The 22,755-nt window shown below is 58.7% G+C and overlaps 2 protein-coding genes across 6 annotated transcripts; both read left to right on the forward strand.

The window, feature by feature from the left end:
* On the forward strand, positions 1-5,298 carry MCRIP2 (MAPK regulated corepressor interacting protein 2). 3 transcript variants are annotated; one of them, XM_039884779.1, is made up of 7 exons: positions 1-191; positions 299-416; positions 3,114-3,172; positions 3,303-3,426; positions 4,232-4,359; positions 4,582-4,683; positions 4,912-5,298. In XM_039884779.1, exons 1-7 carry the CDS (start codon positions 140-142, stop codon positions 4,980-4,982), a joined length of 654 nt encoding a protein of 217 aa, XP_039740713.1. In that variant the 5' UTR covers positions 1-139; the 3' UTR covers positions 4,983-5,298. The 3 variants fall into 3 exon arrangements, with proteins under 3 accessions (XP_039740713.1, XP_039740715.1, XP_039740716.1); XM_039884782.1 differs by lacking the exon at positions 3,303-3,426 and having other exon boundaries at positions 34-191; XM_039884781.1 differs by lacking the exons at positions 3,114-3,172; positions 3,303-3,426.
* Positions 5,299-6,123: 825 nt separating this feature from the next.
* On the forward strand, positions 6,124-22,675 carry WDR90 (WD repeat domain 90). 3 transcript variants are annotated; one of them, XM_039884762.1, is made up of 41 exons: positions 6,124-6,199; positions 6,519-6,610; positions 6,761-6,937; positions 7,029-7,137; positions 7,359-7,529; positions 7,809-7,923; positions 8,007-8,074; positions 8,385-8,488; positions 8,578-8,796; positions 9,280-9,348; positions 9,954-10,064; positions 10,139-10,284; positions 10,356-10,413; positions 10,919-11,037; positions 11,204-11,347; positions 11,428-11,741; positions 12,067-12,302; positions 12,524-12,663; positions 12,874-13,004; positions 13,452-13,582; positions 13,960-14,121; positions 14,319-14,447; positions 14,625-14,755; positions 14,839-14,879; positions 15,072-15,203; positions 15,352-15,546; positions 15,880-15,977; positions 16,524-16,626; positions 16,899-17,020; positions 17,110-17,269; positions 17,373-17,563; positions 17,652-17,820; positions 17,962-18,073; positions 18,267-18,438; positions 20,431-20,553; positions 20,745-20,919; positions 21,029-21,159; positions 21,266-21,409; positions 21,488-21,607; positions 21,695-21,779; positions 22,243-22,675. In XM_039884762.1, exons 1-41 carry the CDS (start codon positions 6,190-6,192, stop codon positions 22,398-22,400), a joined length of 5,517 nt encoding a protein of 1,838 aa, XP_039740696.1. In that variant the 5' UTR covers positions 6,124-6,189; the 3' UTR covers positions 22,401-22,675. The 3 variants fall into 3 exon arrangements, with proteins under 3 accessions (XP_039740696.1, XP_039740697.1, XP_039740698.1); XM_039884763.1 differs by lacking the exons at positions 6,124-6,199; positions 6,519-6,610 and having other exon boundaries at positions 7,029-7,132; XM_039884764.1 differs by lacking the exons at positions 6,124-6,199; positions 6,519-6,610; positions 6,761-6,937; ... (1 more) ...; positions 7,359-7,529; positions 7,809-7,923 and having other exon boundaries at positions 8,025-8,070.
* Positions 22,676-22,755: the final 80 nt, after the last annotated feature.

Genomic DNA, 22,755 nt, shown 5'->3' on the forward strand with positions numbered 1-22,755 from the left:
CCTGCCTGTTAAAGGGGCAGCGCCCTCGGCGCTCGCCTAGCGCAATCCTAAGCAGAGGGCGCGGGACCTGGCCGCGGGCTGGCGGGCGGGGAGGCGAGAGCGTGCGTTCGAGCAGTGCGCGGGGCGGCCCCTCCGCACCATGTACACCATCACCAAGGGGCCCAGCAAGCTGGTCGCGCAGCGCCGCACAGGTGCACAGGGGCGGGGCGGCGGGAATGGCCGGATGGGGGGTCTGCGCGCCGGGACAGACCAAGGTCCCGGCGCAACGGCGGCTGACGTGCTCTCTCTGTACTCGCAGGGCCCACGCAGCAGCAAGTGGAGAGCAGGCTCGGCGAGCTCCTGAAATGCCGGCAGCCCGCGCCGCCCACTTCGCCACTCCCGCCGGCGCAGCCACCAGGACCCTGGCCCCTGTCGAGGTGAGACGCGCGCGGCCCCACTGGAGCCCGGACCTCCCCTCCCCCGCCGGCTCCCGTAGGGCCCCGAGGGTGACCTTGGGGAAAGGTTAGCAGGGACTGGGCCACATGTTCCAGGGCGGACGGGCGCGAAGGGGCGGGACGCGGAGACCCCGCCCACGCCCTCCCAGGCCCGCGCCGGCAGCTCAGGCCCCGGCAGCTCCCGGCTTCCGCCTCACCTGGCACCTGGGTGAGTTGAAGGGAGCTAGGCCCGATATTTTGGACGCCCACACTTCTGGCTCTGCAAGACCCCTGAGGGCCCCGAGTAGGGAGAAGGCCGAACAGCTTCATGGTTGGAGGGTTTCCAGACTTCTGAGTCAGATGCCTGAGCGACCTTGAGCTCCGAGGCCAAGGTTTGAGGCTAGCTGCTCGCGATTCGCCCTCCTAGGTGGTTAGGCCCCTGGCCCTCAAGGCCTCCTGTCTCTAGCAGCGGCAAGCCCCGTGCTTGCAAAGCATGGTGGGGGAGAGGTGCACGTGGTTCCCTCTGGCCCTGCCAGGCTACTGCCCTCCTCTGCCCTTCATCCCAGACACCCTGGCGGGGCGCTGGAGGCCCCCCCGCAGATGCTCAGGGCTAACTGGAGCCTGCAGTTTTCTGCTTTTTCTGACCAGCAGGTTTGTTGGTGCCAAGAGCCTGAGGCCATGGGAGGCTCAATCTGGGGCACTTTGGCCTCCACACTACTGTAACCTGGAGATCAAATCTCCCTTCCCCAGGTCTGAACCTTATACAGTTTTGGCTCAAGCCCTGGCCTCGACTTAAGGTAGTCTATGCATTTTCTGGGACCAGGGCTTTGGTCTAGGCCCACATAGGCAGAGGGGTGGTTGGGGCAGCAGACTCAGACCCTTGGAGTGTTGAGGAGGCCCTGAGGAGGAGGTTGCTGGTGAGGGAGACTTCTCAAGTTGAGGACAAACAACCTTCAAGGTCAGCCAGGAGGTCAGGGGAGTACGCGCTGTGTGGTGTGTGGGGGATTCAGCCTGCTTCTCCCTCTCAGTTATAGGCCTCAGATACCACAGGTGGAGGCAGCCCGTGGGTACCCTTCTGGGCTGAGTTCCCAGGGGCCTCTTGCTGGGGGCATATTGACACTCTGGGGCTGGATCCTTGGCCAGCCATAGGTGTTCCTGGAGAGGGACGTTAGTGGGTCTTCGGGGGTGCTCCCTGGGACCCAGGCTGTGCTGTGACAGTGCCTCGTCACCTGGTCCTTGCACTTCACAGCTGCCTTACCTCAGAAACGAGGCAAAGGTGTGTAGCTACTACTGGTCACCCAGTCAGGGGGCTTGGGGCTAGAGTGGCCCTGGGTGCTCCCCATTCTCTTACCTGGAGAAACTTATCACCTTCCTCTCCATGGACCCATTGCTGGGGAGGGCAAGGTGCATCTGTGGCAGGGTTGAGGGTGTTGTGGAAAGACAAAGGAAAGATAGTATGGAGCCCTTAAAACACCTAGGAGGCCTTACCTCTGTCTTCAGCATGCCCTGAGCCAGCTAGGCACACTGCGGCTTGCCAGGTCCAGAGTCAGTGGGGTGCTGACAAGCCTGGCCTGAGGGAGCAGGGCTGGCCACACAAGATGACACTATGTCCTGCTGGGTGCAGAAGAGTGCTGAGCAGGCAGATCATGTGCTGGCTGTGCCGGCTTCCTTCCCTCCTTGGTCACTCCCCCTTCCTTGAGCTGCCCCCTCCCAGTCCCTGTGGCCTTGAAGGGCCCCTACTGGTAGGCCAGAGTAGCCAGCTGTCCTCCACCTGGAGGAGCACCTACTCCTGCTCCCACATCTTCTCAGGGGCCCACCCTCTAAAGTAGCTCCACCGAGACTTCCTGTCCACCTTCTCTGCTGTTTTTTTCTACAGTGCCTTTTCACCACCCCGTATCCCTGACCCCAACTTGCCCAGGAGGAAGGGAGTGTCTGGGTCAGTGCTGTAGGCTGCATGCCTGGTGCTCCACAGATGCTCAGTGTCTGACCCCCTTGTATAACAGAGGGGCTTAGGTTCTGGCCAGGTATGGGTCTGGGCACTGCCTGTGGTGGTAAATAGGCCACATGTGTCTATGTCTCTGACAAGCTCTCCCTCCCAGCCAGAGACAGACAGGAGACAGAATAAGATCAATAGAGGTATTATCAACCATTGGGGAGAAGATAAAATGGGGTGATGTGACCACCAGATATGCAGGGGCAGACAGACACACAGGTGGGTAGGGGAGGTGCCTGGGAGCTGTACTGAGCTGTGGGCTTTGGAGCCAGACAGATATGGAGTCAAGTCCTGATACTACTACCCACTCACAGCTTGTGACTTTGGACAAGTCACTTTCCTCTTGAACCCAGGTTCCTGGGCTGAGAAATGGTGCGGGGTCTACATTAGGGTAGTGGAGGGGATCAGGTGAGAGGATGCCCCTATGGGCTCTGAGCAGGGACTCTGGTACTATGGACTGGAGCTTGGCTGTGGGCAGCATCCCTGGGAAGCGGGCACAAGGTGGCCTTTATCCACAGGAATGCAGCACATGGCAGCCTGTGCCCTTTCCCCCAGAGGGCCTATGAAGCCCCCTTATGTAACCACAGTACTGCTGGCAGGGGACAGCCAGGCTGGCGGGGCAGGCAGCTGCCAGCCACCACCTTGGTCCCTATGATCCACAGCCCTGGGCTACAATTCCCTTCTTTCTTTCCTTCTTCGATGTCCAGCCTGCAACTTTCCTGGAGCTTGCAGTCTTGCGGCGGGGTGCGGGGTGGAGGTGTGGCAGGTGAGGGGCTGTCCGAGTCATATCTTTTGGTTTGTGAAGCTCAGACTGGGAGGAGCCCTGCCCCTCTAGTTTCCCTGTGGCCCAGAGCTGGCGGGACCGGTGCCCCTCAAGACGCTCCTCTTTATTTTAGTTCCCTTCTCGGCCGAGGAGGAAGTCCGAGCGGCGGTGGGGCACCTGAGCCCAGGATTGCGAGCAGGCGAGTGCCTGGCGGAGTGGCACGTGCAGCCCAGGACTCCCGGCTCCCACCTCCTGCTGTAGGTGCGGCCCTGCTCCCTCCACGGCCCATTACTGCCCTGGGCCCAGCTGGCTGGGATGGGCCCAGTGGCCCTCTCGATACAGCATACTTACCAGGCTGAGCTCCAGCACCTGGTGTCCATCTCCTCAGCATTCCCACCCCCATGAGGAAGAGCGTTGCCCTCACCTGGGCCTGCGAAGATGGGCCGGGATTGCAGTCACACCCTCCCCATGTAGGATGGCCCACCCGACACTGGGTACCATCCCGTGGGACCTGGAGCAGAGACCACTGGGCTCTTTTGGGTCCTTCCCACACTGAGCCGTCGGCAAGATGGAGGGGCTTCTGTGGGGAGAATATAGCCAAGAACTGCGCCTGGAGGGTGGGGTTGGGACAGAGTGACCTGGTCATGGCTCCAGTTATAACCTGGGGTGTTGGAGGCCTGGCCAGTCCAGGGGAAGTGGGTGGCGGGGGAATGCCTGAGAGAACCTTGGAGGGGCGCCTTCCTGCCTTGAGCATGGATTCTTGCTGGAGACCTTGGGTACAGACAACTGGGGGCCCCACTGGCCAGAAGTCACAGGCGTGCCTCAGGGCCTGGGGCTGCAGGTGTGAGCTGAGCTGCTGGGGGCTTGGGCCTGCAGAAGAGAGGCCTTGACCACTTGATGCCGCACGCAGCTGCCCTGAGGTTCAGGGAAGTACTGAGGCTGGGCCTGGTCAGGACCATCTAGCTTGGGGGTGGTTGGTGTGGCCTGAGGCTGCTCCTAGAACTCTGCCAGGCAGCACCTGGGTTTGGAACAGTTACCAACCATCTCCTCCCCTTTCCGCAGTCCGGGGCCAAGGCTCGTGTTCAATCGGGTGAATGGCCGGCGGCCCCCCACCACATCCCCATCCATCGAGGGGACCCAGGAGACCTACACGCTGGCCCACGAGGAGAATGTCCGCTTTGTGTCCGAAGGTAGTGTGGAGGCTTAAGTGTGCGACCTGGGCCACTGGTCTTCCCCACTGTAACCTGACTCGAAGCTGCCAGAGGGCTGGGCTCTTCCTGGGCTCTTTGCCTGTTTGTCTTGTGACCATCCAGCGGACTGCCCATTCCTACTTCTGGGCTGGGGTCCAGAGTGGCCACCAGGCCCTAGGGAAACAGGGTGCCAGGCTCAGACTGACTGCCCTTTCCCTACAGCCTGGCAACAAGTGGAGCAGCAGCTGGGTGGTGGCCCAGCCGGTGAGAGCGGTCCGAGGCCTGTGCAGTACGTGGAGAGGACCCCCAACCCCCGACTGCAGAGTGAGCCCTCCCCCACAGGAACTCCCCTCCAGTCCCTCCCACCCTAATCTGGGCCCTGCCATGTTCTAGCCCCAGGGAATATGGGAAGGGACTGGAACCTGACCCATGTCTTCCCAGTTGCCTGCTACATTTGGGGTCCGGGTGAGGGTCTTGTGGTCAGCTTGAGGGGAGAGATGCTGACAGGTCCGGGAGGCCGTACCAGTGCCCAGCCTTCTGCTCTGTCCACAGACTTTGTGCCCATCGACCTGGACGAGTGGTGGGCGCAGCAGTTCCTGGCCAGAATCACTAATTGCTCATAGCTGCTGCCTCAGAAGGAATGCTGCCTCTACAGGGCCTAGCCCTGCCCCGTGGCGGACCTTCTGCTAGGAGAGGACCATGGCACCCTGTATGTGCTGCGGCAGGCTGTGCTTCACCCTGGGCCTGGCTGGATGCCAGCCACACCTGAAGTGCCAGCGTTTGGACTTTTGCACCTGTTGACACCTTGGCCCAGCTGTCCCAGGCTGTCAGGGGCCAGGGGCTGACCGTGTCTGACCTCAATCTTGCTCACTGTGCCCAGGGACCAGCCCCTGGGGCTGGCAGGGCAGAACTCCAGCCGAATAAAGTTGAGAAACTGCCTTTTCGGAATGGCCTTTACTTGGTACATGAGAGGTAGAAGGATCCTCACTTCCCAGGCCAATCTCCTTTGTAGCCCTGTCTTTCCACATTGCAGTGCTGGCCTTCATCGCTTTACCCAGCTGCCCTCCTGTGTCCTCCTGACAGAGGTGCCAAGGCCATCTCATCTTCCTTTGAACTCCGTCCCACATTGACACCTACTCCCCACCCCTCCTTTCCCTGTTGGTGTTGGCAAGTTCCTGAGCCCTGCCTGGAGGCCCAGAGATGTTATGTAACTGGCCCTGAGATGCAGGTCCCAGCCTCCCAGAATTGGGGCTAGGTCTCAGGACTGCCTGTGAGACAGTGGGTGAAGGTGCCTCAGGTTTGGAGGGAGCCCTGGGGGATACTGCTTAGCCTGTTGGGTGGGTGACCTCACTTGTAGCTGACAGGATGAAGCAGAGTACCCCCAGTGTGCACGCTATCTTCAGAGGGCTGGGCTGTCAGTGAGTGTGGATGGCCCTTGTGCGTGCATCTCATTTCTGATATACAGATGAGCCCCAGAAAAAGTTAGGAACTCCACGATCTAGCTGGTCATGCTACAAGCCCTTACACGTTCCCTGCTTGGGAGTGGCCACAGAGAGGCCTGGGAACGAAGTCTCCTGACCCAGGGCGCGACTGCGGACGAGTGGCCTGAGCAGGCCGGACAGGGTTTTAGGGGCCTCCTAAGGGGCTGTAGACAGCTAGTGGGAGAACCTCAGGGTGAGGTGCGAGTTGCCGCCCCGCCCCGAGATCACGTGGCCCAGCCGCCGTAAAGACGGAAGTGGCGCCGTTGCCAGGCGGCCGTTGCTAGGCGCGCGCTGCGTGCCCTGCGTGAGGCGCGCGGCGGCGGAGGCGGGAAGTGCGAGTAGCGGCGCCATGGCGCGAGGTAAGCCTCTAGCTGGCGGACCGGGACCCGGGTCCGGGGCTGGGAGTCTGAGGGGCACGCGGCTGGCAGGGTCGGGCACGAGCGCGGGGTCCGGCGTCTGGAGCACACTGAGCCTACGGCCTGGCTCTAACAGTCCCGCGTCGTAGGCCCATGGGCAGTTTGATGCCAAGACTTGCTCCGAGCCTAGTCCGCATGCTGTGATTGCTGTAACCACTGGAGGGCGCGCAGACCCAGTCCCCGGCCCCTCCTTAGGGGGTGCGAAGCCCCACCCTGGGTCTGGCACCTGGGGGCAGGTCCTCACGCCTCCATATTCCCCCAGTGTGGGAACACCCATTTCTCAACGTCTTCAGACACTTCAAGGTGGACGAATGGAAGCGGTCCACTAAGGAGGGCGATGTGGCGACTGTGATGGTATGTGGGCCAGGAGACCTGACCACAGGAAGGGGGGGCCCTCTTCTCTGCCTGGGATACTTTGCCCCACCTCCCGAGGGTCTCGTGCACTGCAACCCTCCTGGTGCTCCAAGGTCTGTGAGATACACTGACTCCCGTCTTTTTCTCCAGGACAAGACCCTAAAGTGCACAGTGTATCGTATACGGGGTTCTGTCTCTGCCAGCAATTACATCCAGCTCCCCAAAACTAGCACCCAGTCCCTGGGGCTGACTGGACGATACCTGTACGTGCTTTTCCGACCCCTGTCCCCCAAGCATTTCATCATCCACCTGGACTTGTCCACCAAGGTACAGAATTCAGGAGTGGGGACTGTGCGTGGGGGTTCTGCACCCCTGCTGCCCCCTCTTGTCTTCTCATGGCCATTCTTTGTCCCTGCAGGATGGCCAGGTCATCCGCGTGTCCCTTTCTAACCTTTTCAAGGAGTTCAAGTCCACAGCTACATGGCTTCAATTCCCCTTCATCTGTGAGGCTGGGATGTCCAGGAAAGGTGACACAGAGATGGGGCAAGAATGGGACATGGACTGTCCAGGGGAGGCAGTCTGAAGGCAGAGAGGGAGGTGGGGTAGGCACAGTCAGGCTCCTTCGTGGCCTGTGGGTGACCATCCCAGGTTGGGGGTGCATCGTTTTGGCCATGGAAATGGGGGCAGGCCAAGAACAGAAGGCGGGCTAGTAAGAGGGTGGTTGCTGACCTTGGCTTGCCTCCTGCAGACCTGGCAGGTGTGGCTCCCCCTGGTGCCCACTGGACCTTCCTGCAGCTGGACCTGCACGACATCCTCCTGGTCTACTTGAATCTTCGCTACAGCCATCTCAAGAGAGTCCGGCTGTGTTCCAGTCTGCTAGTTCGGAGCCTCTACACCAGCAATCTGTGCTTCGACCCAGGTGAGGGCTTTACCCCACGCCCTGTGCTTAGCCTACAGGTGGGCTACTCCAACTCCATTCCTTCCTCCAAGTTCTCTGCCCAGGAGGGGCCCTGGCACTTGATGAAGATGCCCAGGCCGTGCCGTCTTTGAGCCTCTAGCTCCTGAAATATTCATGGCGGGAGGTGGTGGTTGGGCAGGTGGCAATACCCTGAAGGCACCTGGTGCCGAATCTCACCTGGGCTGGGAGAGGGAGCTGTGAGGGCTTTTCTAGACTTGGGGGCAACTCTGCTCTTTTTAGCTGTCACTGTTACTGAGGCCCGGCAAGCAAGGCTGCCTGTCACTCCCGTGCCAAGAGAAATGGCATTCCCAGTGCCAAAGGGGGAGAGCTGGCATGACCACTATGTCCATATCCGGTGAGCAGCTCCATTTGTCTCAGGGAGGCTGGTAGAGGAGGGCAGGGTTGCCCTAACACTGACTCTCCCTCTACCCCACTGAGGTTTCCAAGCAACAGTTCAGCAGCATCCTCTGAGCTGATTCAGAAGAGCTGTTTTCCTCCTAAGGCAGGTGGGCTTGTGGGGTGCACAGTCTTGGTGGGAGAGGGGCCTGGTTCTTTCTGGGGTGGTACAGTGCCTGCAGGGCTGGGGCTAGCCTGGAGGTCACCCTGATGTTCCAGAGCTGTTTGGGAGGCTGTGTTTAGGGTGCCTGGTGGCCCCAAGCTCTCCAGCTGGGAGGGGTGCTGGGGCCCAGGTACAGTAGTGGGCTGCAGCTATCAGGGTGGCTTCTCACTGCTGCCCTGCCCTGTGCCTTCGGCCACCTCCTCTTCAGGCCTCTGCACTTTGCTCAATGGGTTCTGCGGCCCTTTGCTTCATTGCAGTCTTCCCGAGGCATGTACCACAGCTTCTCCCTCACTTGGTGACCTTCAGCAAGCCCAGACAAGACAGAGTGTCCCCTGAGGTCCAGATGCTTGGTCCCACAGCTGTGAGTGCCTATGCTCTCAGAGATAGAGCTTGGGTAGCCCCAGGGTCTGATGGTAGCCCCGGGGTCTGATGGACACTGTCCCCCTACAGTCCTACCAGGCCCCTTCGGCACCTGGGCCCCTTCCAGAGGAAAGCCTGTCCTGTGAGCATTCAGAGGTCTCTGGCGTGAGCGGCCCCAATGGCCATAGGCAAGAGCCCTCAGCATGCGCGGATGCTACTGATAAGCATGCTACTGGCAACGGCCTTCAGGTGTCTGTCCGTAAGTTGGCTGTAGTGGCCACAGATCTGGAAGATGTGGCCGTGAATGAGGTAAGTGCCTGTCCCAAGGAAAGCAGGAGTGGATCCTCTCATAGTGGTGGGTGGGGCCGGGACTGTTGGGCCCATGCCCCCCACAAGCTGAGTGTGGGGCATATAGGCCCTTGAGGGCCCTTCTCATTTAGCCCAGTGGCAGAAAGTAGAGTGGTCAGGAGGCGGCTTTGGGCAAGAATCCCTTTGAACAAAGAATAAGGGGTGGGGAAAAACAACAGAATAAGGAGGGACTGGTGCCCAGGCACCAACTCCCAGCCCCGAGGTGGTCTGTGGGAGCCTCAGACCAAAGGTAGTGGCAGCACCTGGGGTGCTTGGAGGATCTGACACTGTGGCTAGAATCCTGGCTTCTTGACACAGCAGGCAACAAACAGAAGCCACTCAGGACCAGCTGACTTCTCAGGAGGCAGGAACCAGCCCAGTAGGGAAGCCCTGGTGGGATGGGGTCTTGCCTCTGGAGTCTCACTGTGAGTTTACCTGTTTCAGAGCTTCCTGCCAGATCCTGTCTTGAGGCTTAAAGGGGTCATCGGCTTTGGGGGCCACAGCACCAAATGGGTGAGGGGTCCCATGCTCTCATTGGGTTGAATGAGTGTCACATACATGGGTGGACATTGGCAAAGCCCTATATCCCCTGAGATTGCTGCATGAACATCTGGTCCCCACCCACATCTCCAGTGTGGCTCAGTGCTTCCTCAGTGACCCGCCCTCTCAGGTTTCCTTTTGTTCTCTCGCACGCTGGCTGGGTCAGTGCTGGTCCGAGCGTTTGAGCTTCCAGAGACCCACAAACTCTCACCCTTAAAAGCTCTGATGCAGCCATGCAGAGCTGGTGTGTGAATTACTTATGGGTCCCCGTAGAGTGTAGGGGGCAGTGAGAGAGGAGGCCCTGGGTTGTTAGGCCCTCCTGGACGTAGGCTCTAAGTCTTTGTGGGCTCTTTGGTCTTTTATTGTCTGAACCCCAAAGTTTCTTGTATCAAAGACAAGGCTTAGAGATGGCTCTGCATGTGCTTGTGCACACGCAAGTGTTCACGTGTCTGCAAGTTTTCTCTGTTCTTTTGATGTGTGTATCCCATTGACTTCTGTGCACTTTACATGGGGAAGAGTTTTTCACAGTAGCGGGTCAAGGCCAGCCCATGACTCTAGTCCCCGGCCCCCATGCATAGGCCCTGTGGACCAAGGATGGGTCTGCTGTCGTGTACCCCTGCCATGCAGTCATCGTGGTCCTGCACATTGACTCCTTCGAGCAGCGCTTCTTCCTCGGCCACACAGACAAGGTGAGTACCACCCAGCCCAGGTGTGGCTCGTGCCTATAGACTACACAACTTTTCTTAACCTGCCTCCTCCCCAGGTCTCTGCCCTGGCACTGGATGGAAACAACTCTCTTCTGGCCTCAGCCCAGGCACAGACCCCCAGCATGCTACGCCTATGGGATTTCCAGACTGGAGGCTGCCTTTCTCTGTTCCGGAGCCCTGTCCACACCGTCTGCTCCCTCAGGTAAGTGAGGGGCCTCTGAGGTGAGTGGGAGCCAGTCATAGCGACACTGACCACTTTCTCCACGTCTGCAGCTTCTCCAGCAGTGGGGCACTGCTTTGTGGCGTTGGCAAAGACCACCACGGGAGGACGGTAAAGGGGCAGCCCGGGGAGTTGGGGCAAAGTCTGAATTGTATAGGAAGCAATCTTCCCCTGAAGGCCTCCCCTCCTGGCCTCCCCCTGACCCTGCAGAGGTCCTGCTGCAAGGCCCCCCGTCCCACACGCTGCAGAGCGTTTTGTGTTTTACACCCCTTGTGGATGAAATCAACATTTATATAACTCATCTCACTATTTTTGATGGTATGTCCTAGAGTTATAGAGTAGCCCACTTTTATGTCTGAAGTGTTTGGTGTTTTACCTTGGAGCCTTCTCCCTACTTGTGGGTCAGTGTTTTCTGTTTGTTTCTGCAGACGAGTCAACCTCATGTGTCTACAGAAGCCAGGGTGGGCATGTATAGTTTCCTCTGGGCCGTAGGCGCTGTCCTACCCACACCCTCACCAGCAGAGAGCTCAAGTAGGCGCCTGTAGGAAAGAAGAACCTAGTGGAGGTCTGGCAGGGCAGGCAGGTGCAGCTGGGGCTCAGCATTGGCTCATTGCAGATGGTGGTGGTGTGGGACATGGACCAGGTGAGACAAGGTGGCGAGACTGTCATTCTCACGAAGGTGCACACCGACATTGACATCCAGGCTTTCGAGGTTGCCTCTTTTGATGAAACCAGGTGACCAGGCCTCCTGCCCACCTTTGGTCCTGGAATGGGACCCTGGCAGCCCAGATGGGGATGGAGCCACTGAGCTTGTTCCTCCTCCCTGGCTCAGGGCCCTGTCCACAGGAGCATCAGTCTTTCTATGGGGATTTGGTGGCGCTCACCCTCGTACTCCTTGTAGGATGGTGTCTTGTGGGCGGGGCAGTGTCCGGCTGTGGCGGCTTCGAGGTGGGGGTCTTCGCTCCTGCCCCGTGAACCTGGGGGAGCACCATGCACTAGAGTTCACTGATTTGGCCTTTGGGCAGGCCCAGGACAGCCGCACACTGTGAGTACAGCTCATTTACCTTAACCAGGCGGGTCTCTCTGCCTGCCCCTTCGGCCCTCACTTGTCACCTTCCTGGGCAGCTATGTGTGCAGCCGCAGTGGCTACATCCTGGAGATCGACCACCAGCGCATGGCCGTGCGGCACACTCGCCGTCTGCTGCCTGTGCAGACCCCCGGCAGCCCCCTCCCACAGAAGCAGACCTTCAGTTCAGGTATGTGGCCCTTGCTATGTTGGGGCACCAGCCCTGATGCTTTCGCTGATGCTTTCTTTCCTCCAGGCCCTGGCATCGCCATCAGCAGCCTCAGCGTCTCCCAGGCTGCATGTGCTGTGGGCTCCGAGGATGGCTACCTGCGCCTCTGGCCCCTGGACTTCTCCTCTGTGCTCTTGGAGGCAGGTGGGGCCAAGACAGCGCCTCACCACCGTGGTCACTGAGGGAGGGCCATGACCTTGGGCCATCCTTGGGCTAATTGGCAGTCATGGGGCTCTGAGAGGCTGCGTCTGGAGCCTGGGCACCATCATTGCTGAGCCCAAGAGTGGGCGGTCATGGAGGAGCTGCCTGTCCCTGTCCATGGGAAGATGGGGCTCTGGGCAGCAAAGAAAGGAATAGGTTTATGTCCTGTGGGGGCTGGGAGGGAGGTATAGGCTGGATGTAGCCAGCTTGCCCTGGCGCCTGGACCAATCTGATTCAGGCCTGGGGGGGTCACCTGCCTACCTTGCAGAGCACGAAGGCCCCATCAGCTCAGTCTGCCTCAGCCCTGACGGCCTGCATGTGCTATCTACCACCTCTTTGGGCTACCTGGGCTTCCTGGACATACCGTCCCAGGAGTACAGTGTGCTGATGCGCTCCCACACTGCCCTGGTGCTGGCCCTTGCCATTGAGTGCAGCCGGGGGCAGCTGGCCACTGTGTCCCAGGACCACACTGTCCGCATCTGGGACCTGGCAACCCTGCAGCAGGTAGGTGGTGGCCTGGAGGAAGGGACTAGAGGGCCACAGGCTACATTGTGGCCTGGGGGCAGGGCCCAGGCAGGTGGGGGATGGATGGAGAGGGCCTGCGGTGCCCTTGGTCCTTTAGTCTCTGTTTGGGGTCCATGGGTTCAGGACACCTAAGGAGAGACTATCTCTGAGGTTCTTCTCGTCATCTGACAGCCCCCACCCTGCCTGTCTCCATCTTCCAGCTCTATGACTTCACATCACCTGAGGAGGCCCCGTGTGCGGTCGCCTTCCACCCCACGCAGCCAACCTTCTTCTGCGGCTTCAGCAGTGGGGCTGTCCGCTCTTTCAGCCTGGAGGCTGCTGAGGTCCTGGTGGAGCACAGGTGGGTACCCTCCTGGTTCCTGGCCCCATAGATGCCCATGGTGGAAGCTTGTGGGTCTCCTGGGATGTATGGGTACCTGGGTAGGGTAGGGCTGTCCACAAGAAACTTTTGTCCTCTGCTGCTCCTTGGGGACTCGGCCAGGCCCAGCTATGGGAGGTCTGGGATGGTGCAGCTCAGGGACAAGGTAGCAGGCATCCCTGTGTGGTACAGGTGTCACCGAGGAGCCATCACCGGCCTGGTTGCCAGCCCTGATGGAAGCCTTCTGTTCAGCACCTGCTCTCAGGGCACCCTGAGCCAGTACCACTGTGTCACCACCTGTTCTCGAGTCCTGCATGTGGCAGGTCAGGCCCCCATGCCCAGCCCCAACCCAACCTTCCAATCTTTCCATCTTCAGGTTCCTGTGGGGTGGGACTTGCCTAGTGTCACTGACTAGTAAATTGCCTTCTGTGGCCTCTATCTAGACCCCCAGGGAAGTGTGGCTTTAGGATACACCATCTACTCAAAACTGAAGGTCGAAGGGGGTCTGTGCCTGCCTCATTCCAGGAGAACAACCTGAGCACCAGACCAGCAGAGGGTTGGCCCCTCCTATGGCCATTACTTGGGCCAGCCAGCTGGTCACTTGGGGGTCCCTCCTGGCCCAGTTATCCTGCTAGTCCCTGGGGCCTGGGGTGTCTTGGTGCTCTGATGCCCAGGCCCCTGGGCTGGTTCCTGCAGTTGTGGGCAGGTTTGTGTCTGCTCTGGGTACCCCTCCACACCTAGCTGACTACCTGCCCCCATGATGTTGGCAGCTAATGTGGTGTGCCAGGATACCTGCTTGAGTCCCAACGCCCTGACAGTTAGTGGGGACAGCCACCTGCTGGCCTTCGTTGGTCCCTCTAAGTACACAGTGACCATTATGGATGCATCTTCACTGGATAATGTGAGTCAGCCAGAATCCTCTGTGTGTCCAGTGTGGGTGGGGCTGTACCACCCTGCCTGGCAGACCCCATGGGTACCCCGACTTACTGTCAAATGACTCCTCTGGATTCTACCAAGACGGGATGGAGGAGAGGAATGGGCTCTTCTTGGCCTGGCGTGGAAAGCAAGAGCATCAAGGGGGCGGGTGGAAGGCCATGCTCACTGCAGAGAAGACCCAGGTTCTGCTACTCTCAGGCACAGAGGACACAGTTGCCCAGTAAGGGCCGGGTAGGGAGGGTCATATGTGTAGGGGGGCTGCCTGCCTCCTGTGCCCTGGCTCTGGGGGCTCAAGCTCTGCCCAGAGGTCATGGCTGGTGGCTACTCGTTGCCATCCCCCAGTTGCTGCAGGTTGACGTCAGTACCCTGGATGTGGGCAGCAGCCGCCTGGACTCAGCTGTCGCCCTCTGCTTCGGCCCTGCACCCACTAACCACCTGCTGGTGTCCACATTGTCCAACAAGGTTGTGGTGCTGGACTCCACTTCGGGCCGCGTGGTCCGGGAGGTGAGCCCAGGGCCTTGACCAGCGGCTTGGCCTCTCCCGCACTCTGGACTCTGACCTTGGTGTCTCCAGTGTCTTGAGAAAGAGAGGTTCTGAGCTGCCTGCCACTCCTGAGAGGTGTATTTTTTGAGAAGGGAGGTTTCCTCAGTCTAGGGGACCCATGTGTTTCGATCTTCTCCCGTGAGAACACTCTCTTGCAGTTGTCTGGCGTCTGCCCCATGGCCTGCCCTTCTCTGGCTCTCAGTGGCGACGCTCGCTTCCTGCTGACAGCTGCTGACCGGGCCATCAAGGTGTGGGACTACTCAATGAAGACTAGCCCTGACTGCCAGGTGTGTGCCAGAGTCGGGCTCAGGTGGGCAGGTGGGAAGGAGGGTGGAGGACAACACACCAAGTGTGATACCACATGAGGGTGTCTTGCCCAGTCACCAGTTTGGCCAGGCCCAGGTGTGGAAGAACAGTTCAGCCAGGACTTAGGGGTCTCTGTATGTGATATGTGCTGCCCCCAGGTATACATTGGCCACTCAGAGCCCGTGCAGGCTGTGGCCTTCACTCCCGACCAGCAGCAGCTCCTTAGCGTGGGTGATGCCATCTTCCTCTGGGACATCCTGGCCCTCCCTGAGAGGTCGTCCTCAGGAAGGCAAGTGCCTCCCCTTGGCCAGAATCTGCTGGGCCTTTTGTTGCACCCTCCCCTGCCAACACCCTCTCTTGTTGCCTCTGCAGTATCCGAGGCTTGCTCGGAACCCCCCTGACCTGTGATGCTGGTGAGTGGTCCTACCATGATGGAAGTCTATGGTGACATCTAGTGGTGGCCCTATAGCCACTAGGGGTGGCATGGTGCCACTTTCTGTCCTGGGGTCCCAGTGCAGAGTGGAGGATGGGGACTAGGCACACCTTTCCCTATGCACTTTGTCCTCCTCAGGCCCTGAACATAGTCCAGCTTTTTCTGTTCTCAGGCTTGAATGCAAGACAGCTGGAGGACCCAGTGTCTGGGGCCAATGGGCTTCCCCGGCAGCAGGTGCCCGTGCCATCCCAGACACCCCCACCCTGGCTGGGCATTTGTGCTGGTCCCTCTGAGGGCAGTGATGGTAAGGGCAGGGGTCCCAGGAGTACCTGAATGGACATGTGTGTACTGCTCCCATCTGGCATGCCTGGGTGCTGCTCCAAGCCTGTGGGGAAGGGTGGAGATTCAGGGGCCTCTGCCTTCCTCTCACTGTCTCTCTCTCCCATCCCCAGGCACATTTTCTGTGTTAGATGATGAAGGACCCTCTGAGGAGAGCCATGGCGCTGAGGGGCTCCACCCGACCTCAGGCCCACCCGTGCTGGTGCAGAAGGAGGCCTATGGGGCCGGAGACGGGGCCTGCGGGGTTGCACGCGGCCTTTGTAGCTTTGGCATGCTGACCCACACCTGTGGCTGGCCCAGTAAGCAGGGTGGGGTGAGGACACTCATGACTTGGCCTAGCCAGATTCAGGTGCCCATAGGCCCCAGGTGGCCTAAGGCAGCCCTGGCTGGCTAACACATTGGAATTTGCCCAGTGAGACGAGGCCTGGTCACCTACAGGGCAAATGGATGAGCCTGAGGTCCCTGCCAGGCCAGACAAGCGGTGGGATATGGCTTATCTTCATCTTCTGACCCTGAACGTGTGTGTTGGGTCAGGTACTTTTTTTGTCCAGCCAGGATCAGATGACTTGTATGTAGGGAGAGGTCTGAATCGTTGTTGTGTGTGGTTTGACATCCTGTGGCCTCTTTCTTCTTCCTGCCAGGTGCCCAAAGCACCAGGAGAGCCAGTGCTCAGCCTGCTGTTCGCCCAGACTCCTACAAGCACTTCATGGCACGCTATAAGGCCTCCCAGATGGCCAAGGTTGGCTGAGGGTTGGGTCCTCACAGCCCCTGCCACAGGTGGACACCCCAGTACACAAGATTCCCTGGGGTCTCCTTGGGGCTGCTTCTAAAGCTGTCAGCGGTCCAGGTGTTGGCAGCAGTCACCCCATGGGTACTCCTCCATCTTTCACCCCATGTTCTCACTGTCACACTGACAGACTGGATCTGGACAGTATTCTGTTGAGTTTACCATCCCCACCCTATGGTTCTGGCTCCCTCCTGCCCCCATTCTTCCTCCTCGCTTGCCCTGTTGCTGAGAGTCCCCTGGGTCTTGCCACTCCTGCCTGGCCTCCCCACAGGGACTTCCCACATCTCCCACTCCTACCTCCCTATCTGCATTTAGCTCCCATCCCTGGTCGGTCTCCCATGTGAAGGCTTTGGGGCCCACACTCCTGTCATTTGTCCCATTTCAGGAACAGCTCTGTCCCAGGCCCCAGCCTGACGGGGCACAGTCTGAGGTGGTGGGGAGAGGGGGGTAGCCAGGTGCTGTGCTGCACACCAGCGTCCTTGTGCCACTTCCTCACAGAATGTCTCCTTCCCCGCTGCTGGGGACGAGCTGCTGCATCTGAAGACCGTTGTGGGCTATAACGGGAATGGGCGGGCCAACATGATCTGGAGGCCAGACACAGGTAGGGGTCATAGCCCACTCTGGCTCCTGGCCCAGAAGCTATAGGGCACCACCCCAGGCCAGGCTCCAGGAGGGGAGGTGAGCACCGGCGTGGAGAGTAGTTGAGACTGAGAGAAGGTGTTTCTCTTGTCACACCTCCTGGTGCTCTAGCCCATGTGCCTCTTCTGAGCAGTTTCCTGGGAGGCTCAGCATGTTCCCCTTGGCTGTTGAAACTGATGGGAAGGATGACAGGGCTACAGCTGAGCAGCTCTGGGACACCCTCCCTGCTTGTAGGCTTCTTCGCTTATACATGCGGCTGCCTGGTGGTGGTGGAAGACCTGCACTCTGGCGCCCAGCAGCACTGGTTTGGCCACCCCGAGGAGATCTCCACTCTGGCCCTCAGCCACGACGCCCAGGTGTCCATCCTTACCCGGGGCTATAGTGCACGTCACAGGGTGGGCCCTGGACTGCCCCTGCCCCACTGACCTCTCTGCATGCCCACCAGGTCCTGGCTTCTGCCTCAGGCCGAGGTGGCTCCGCTTCCTGCTGCCAGATCCGAGTCTGGGATGTGCCTGGAGGTTCCTGCCAGCAGCTGCTTTCTCATCACTGCACTGCCGTGCAAGCCCTAGCTTTCTCACTGGATGACAGGCTCCTTGTCACACTGGGTCAGCTGTGCGGGGGTAGCGGGTAGAGGGCAGTGGCCTCTGGACTCTCCTGCCTGTCCTGGGTCCCCTGGGCAGCTGACATGACCACCATGCATTTCCCCAGGGGACTATGGGGACTGCACCCTGGCCTTGTGGAGCACAGCCACCTACGAGCTTGTGTCCTCCACCCACCTCCTAGAGCCAATGCATGGCGTGGCCTTCAACCCTTGGGACACTAGTGAGCTTGCCTGTGTGGGCCAGGGTGCCCTCACCTTGTGGCTCATGCAGCATTGCGAGTCTGACATCAACCTCAAGGTACTGGGATTCAAAGGTGGTTTTGGAGGGTGGGGTCTGGCTGGGCCCTGGGACATCACTGACCCACTCTGCCTTTGTGTCCCTCCAGGTGCACCAAGAGCCCATCCCTGAAGCAGTGGGAGCAGGTGAGTTGACCTCACTGTGCTATGGAGCCGAGCCCCTGCTGTACTGCGGCTCCAATGCTGGCCAGATCTGTGTCTGGGACACCCGTGCCCGACGTTGCTTCCTGGCCTGGGGGGCAGACAACGGTGAGATCGGTGAGTGCCTGAGGAGCCCCTATAGACCCCTTCATCTAGGGGCTTGGCCTCTCCCTGGGAGCTCTGGTAGTGGGACGGTAGGACTCTTTCTTGAGTCCTAGGTATCAGGAGAAGCAGCTCATGCTATCTTCTGTCTCCTAGGAGTGCTGCTGTGCTCGGGCTCACGGCTGGTCAGCGGCAGCAACACCAGGCGCCTGCGCCTGTGGGCCGTGGGAGCTGTGCCAGAGCTGAGGCGCAAGGGCTCGGGTGCCAGGTGAGCCTCTGAGTCAAGAAGCCAGTGTCCTTGATCAGTGCTATAGGCTAGCGCTCCATCGCCAGCAGGGCTTGCCTTCCATGGGGACGTGCTTGGGTGAGGCTAGAGCCTAAGGATAGGGATATATCCTAGAAGCATGAGGCTCCCAGGACTGTTGTTGTTGCCACCCTTGTGACTCACTACTCCCCTCCAGTTCTAGCTCTGTGTTCATGGAGCGCGAGCTGACCCTGGATGGGGCCATCGTGAGCGCCGTCTTCCACGACAGCATGGACATGGGCGTAGTAGGTACCACGGCGGGTACGCTCTGGTATGTCAGCTGGGCTGAAGGCACCAGCACCCGCCTCATCAGTGGCCACAGGAGCAAGGTGAGGCTGCCAGGCCACCGGCTTGCTGTTGAAGACGTCTGAGGGGGTTTCTGTCCTGGACAGAAGCAGGGCCGTGAGCCCCACGTTCGCTCCCCTCTGTCCGTCCCCCGTCCTCATTGTTCCCAGTACAAGCCCAGCTGTTAGAATGATTTACATGTAAACGTTTCAGATTCTCAAGGTAAGGACTACGTACACCTAGGTTCATGCTCATTCCACATGGACATAGTCCACGTAATGTCTAATTGTGTCAGCACCACAGACCTTGCCTCTTCTTGGTCCTTCCTCTTTCCTCTGCTGCTTTTTTTTTCTTTAACTTACTTGGTGAAGAAACCCGGTCATCCATCCCAGAGCCTCCCACAGAACAGGGTTGGACCTGCCTTTCTGCACCCATGTTCCCCAGGTCCGAGAGGTCTGGATGTATCCATCCCATAGCTCTTCCTGGATGAGTGAGCTGTGTCTCCAGTGAGGAAGCACATGGGGCTGCTTACCTTTCAGTGCTGCTCTTGTCCAGAGTGACCTTTCATCTCAGTAGAGTTGCAGATAGCAATAGTCTAATGTTCCTCCAGGAGAGAAAACTGGCCTCATGAGTGTTGGGTTTCCTCAGGCAGAGCCAGGGCAGCAACAGCAGGGTAGCTGGTTCTCCCTTATGGACCAGGTTTCTGAGTGTTCATTGGTTCTGCCGGTGGCCAATGCATTTACTTTTCAAGTCTAGAGCTAGTGGGTCGACATGTGGGCCGGGCCTCCCTGAGGTCACTGCTCACAGAGCCCTGGCTTCAGCCAGTGGCAAAGTCTTTGAGTTGGCTACTGAGTCCTTTATTGTGTTTTTTAACTTACATATATATTTGTTTGAAGACAACCGTAGCCATCAAAAATAATATTTGAGAAGAGTGATGATTAAACAGTTTACCTGTTTTCTGGTAACAGCTTTATGTTGGGGTGATTTACGCAACATACACCTCAGCCATTTAAAGTCAGTGCTTTTCAGTATATTCATAGAATTGTGCAACCATCGCCACAGTCAGTTTTAGAGCATTTTCATCATCCCAAAAGGAAACCCCATACCTGTTAAGTACTCACCCCGCCCCCCCCGCCCCTTACCCATTCCCTGACAACCACTAACAACTCTGGATTTGCCTCTGGATTTTGCCTGGCTTCTCTCACTGAGCATCATGTTCTCAAGGTTTATCTGTGTCCTATCAGCTGGTATCAGTGCTTCACTCCTTTTTATTACAAATACTGTTCCATTATGTAGTCAGAACACATGATTTTGATCTGTCCACCAGGGCAGGGCGTTTGAGTCCTGAGTCCTTGAACTTATAGTCACTGGTGATTTCCCGCTCATGTGGAATGACAAGGTCCAGGCTCTCCCTTTGCATTTCCCACCAGGACCAGACTTGGCTGTTTCTTCCCAGAGGAGTCCATCACTTCTCAGCTGGACAGAGCTAAATTATTATTACTTAAGATAAAGTATACAATGAACTCATACAATGCAGGACCAGGCCATTGTATTTCACCTCATTGGTGTATGGTGTCTGTATCCTTTATTTTCCACACCAAAATCTTGATTCTCATGCCTGCTTTCTCCCTCAGTGCACACATGATAATCTCAGGAAAAGCCGTATCACCACCACCACCAGTTGTGAGGCCCTTGGAATGGCCCAGAGTGTGTTGTGTGCTTCCTTTACCTTTAGTCTGCAGCCCTCTAAGGACATGTTTCATTTAAGGTTCTTCCGGAACACTTCTCTGGTGTCTTAGCAAGAGGACAGTCAGGTTCAATGGCCTGTGGGCTCCTTGTGGTTCATATTCCACTCAGGTCTCGTGTGGGGCACTTGGGAGGGAGGTCAGGACAGTTTCTTCTCCATGTGAAGATGACTGTGGCCAGGTAGGCTTGAGAAGGAGACACATACTGTCCTAAGAACGACGTGGCCCTGCTGCGTCCCCTCTCTGTCCAAAGCTACATAGACTCAGGTAGGGCTGGCTGGCTACCCACAGGTGAACGAGGTGGTCTTCAGTCCCAGAGAGTCCCACTGTGCCACGTGCGGAGATGACGGAAGTGTGAGGGTGTGGTCCTTGGCCAGCATGGAGCTGGTGATCCAGTTCCAAGTGCTGAACCAGGTACTTGGGGCACCAGGGGCTAGGGGTACATGTTGTGAGTATGTGGAGCCCTTATCTTGGGCCCCTGACTGTCCACTCAAGGGCTTTGGCAGCTGCATCCTGCCTCCAGTCTCAGTGTCTGTGGCCTTGGGGCTGGGCCCTTGTCCTGCTCCCTAGGGGAGTGCTGATCTTTCCCCACTGGGGTTCCCCAGAGTTGCCTCTGCCTGGCTTGGAGCCCTACTTCTTGTGGACACCCAGAGCAGCAACACGTGGCAGCAGGTTATAGCGATGGCACGTTGCGTGTCTTCAGCATCTCCCAAACCGCACTGGAGCTCAAGATGCACCCCCATCCTGCTGCACTGACGGCCATCTTCTTCTCTGCTGATGGTGAGGGTCTGGGCGCTTACCAGGGTGACAGGGGGGCCCCAGCCTGGCCCAGGTCACATCTTTGGGCTGGGGGCTCACAGGGTAACAGAGTGAGCCCTTCTTGGCCCAGGTCAGACTATCCTCTCTGGAGACAAGGATGGGCTTATAGCTGTGAGCTGCCCCCGCACAGGGATGACCTTCCGTGTACTGAGTGACCACCGGGGTGCCCCGATCTCCACCATCCAGAGCACGAACAAGGAGGTGAAGTGGGCTCATGAACCGGCAAGGCCTCATCTAGGTGGTGCTGGCAGGGAAGGGGATTGGGCAAAGTGGGTTGGGTGGTACCTACCTTCTCTTACCCCTGCAGTATAGAGAGTTCGGGGTGGAGGGCACAGACTTGTGGTTGGCCGCCAGCAGAGACCAGCGGGTCAGCATCTGGGCCTCCGACTGGCTGCGGGGCCACTGTGAGCTCGTGGACTGGCTGAGCTTCCCAGCGCCCACCCTCCTGGAGGTGAGGGTCCCGGTGGCATCTTGGGCAGGGATAGTAGTACCTGCCCACCTTGCGACAGCGTGCTGTACTCCTCCTCAGGATCCAGGCTGCCCACCGCCCTCTCTTGCTGCCTTCTGCCCCTGGGATAGGGCATTGCTGGTGTGTACAGGCCTCGGCCCACATCCGGAGGTGATCTTCTACAGCCTCTGCCAGAAGCAGGCATGTACACGCCCCTGTGGTGCTGGGAGGGGCGGGTCCTGGGGCCATGGGAGCCACTACCCAGTGCCTCACATTTGCTGCCTACAGGTAGTGGAGAAGATCCCTCTGCCTTTCTTCGCCATATCCCTGAGCCTGTCCCCTGGAGCCCACCTCATAGCCATTGGCTTCACTGGTGAGTTCTGGTGGATGTAGACTCTGGCTTGTCTTGAGTGGAGCCAAGTAGACTTACCTGTGCCCCACACTGAGACATGCCTCTCACCTCTGCACTCTGGGTTTTCTTGTCTCTAAAATGGGGTGAGGATACCTGCCCCAGGGGTTTCACAGGGTCAGGAAATAAGGAATGTAGGGTGGCGAGTGCAGCACCCAGCACTGGGGCCTAAATGGACTCAGCTGTCCAGCTTGGGGCCTGGCAGCCCCATGTTGTGAGATGCTTCAACACTTAAGGATCTCACTTGGCTCTGCTGCCCCAGTCCCAGTGACACACAGCCCTGAGCATGGAGAATACAGGCCATTCAGCACAGATTCCCTAAGCAGCACTGGCACCACCTGGAGACAGCTAGGATGGGTAGGGGCACCCCTGGGCCCTGGAGCTGCAGACATAAGCACAGGGCCCACCCTCTGCCATCTGCCTACAGAGCGTGTGCTGAGGTTGGTGGACTGCGTGACGGAGGCCACACAGGACTTTGCTGGCCACGACGACTGGGTACAGCTTTGCAGATTCACCCCATCTGCCCATCTGCTCTTCACAGCGGCCCACAATGAGATCTTGGTGTGGGAGGTCACAGGCTACTGAGCCACAGTGGAGACGCCGGGGTCAAGTGTTCCCTGCTGGTCACACTGGGTACCTGGCCTGAGCAAAGGCTCTGTCAAGAAGCTGGGTTAGTAGAGGACTTTGTGCTGGGCCAGGATGGCTAGGCAGGCCCAGCCCCTCCACACCAGACAGGCCCAGGACTATGTATGTAAATCATCTAGACCCTAAACAAATGTAAAGGGCTTGTTAGCTCTTTGCCTGAGTACTTTTTATATTTCTGCCTGTATAGTTGAAATAAACTTGGGCATTGTATTGTGGTATTGTCTGCTGGTCACTCCAGGCTTCTACTCCCTTCCGCCTGGCTCTCTCGCCTGGCCTGAGCTTAGTCTCTGGCCAA

Source organism: Pteropus medius, unplaced genomic scaffold (genome assembly GCF_902729225.1).
Source record: "Pteropus medius unplaced genomic scaffold, Ma_sr-lr_union100, whole genome shotgun sequence".
Lineage (NCBI taxonomy): Eukaryota > Metazoa > Chordata > Mammalia > Chiroptera > Pteropodidae > Pteropus > Pteropus medius.

What these genes read in the sequence shown, in the direction of transcription:
- WDR90 (XM_039884762.1), top strand. An exon ending in GACCACTATGTCCATATCCG is followed by an intron (nt 7,924 to 8,006) that starts GTGAGCAGCTCC and finishes TACCCCACTGAG; the next exon opens with GTTTCCAAGCAACAGTTCAG. An exon ending in GAGGTCCTGGTGGAGCACAG is followed by an intron (nt 12,664 to 12,873) that starts GTGGGTACCCTC and finishes TGTGTGGTACAG; the next exon opens with GTGTCACCGAGGAGCCATCA.
- MCRIP2 (XM_039884779.1), top strand. Translation starts at nt 140, where the DNA reads ATGTACACCATCACCAAGGGGCCCAGCAAGCTGGTCGCGCAGCGCCGC. An exon ending in GGACCCTGGCCCCTGTCGAG is followed by an intron (nt 417 to 3,113) that starts GTGAGACGCGCG and finishes TTCGATGTCCAG; the next exon opens with CCTGCAACTTTCCTGGAGCT. An exon ending in GCGGGGTGGAGGTGTGGCAG is followed by an intron (nt 3,173 to 3,302) that starts GTGAGGGGCTGT and finishes TCTTTATTTTAG; the next exon opens with TTCCCTTCTCGGCCGAGGAG.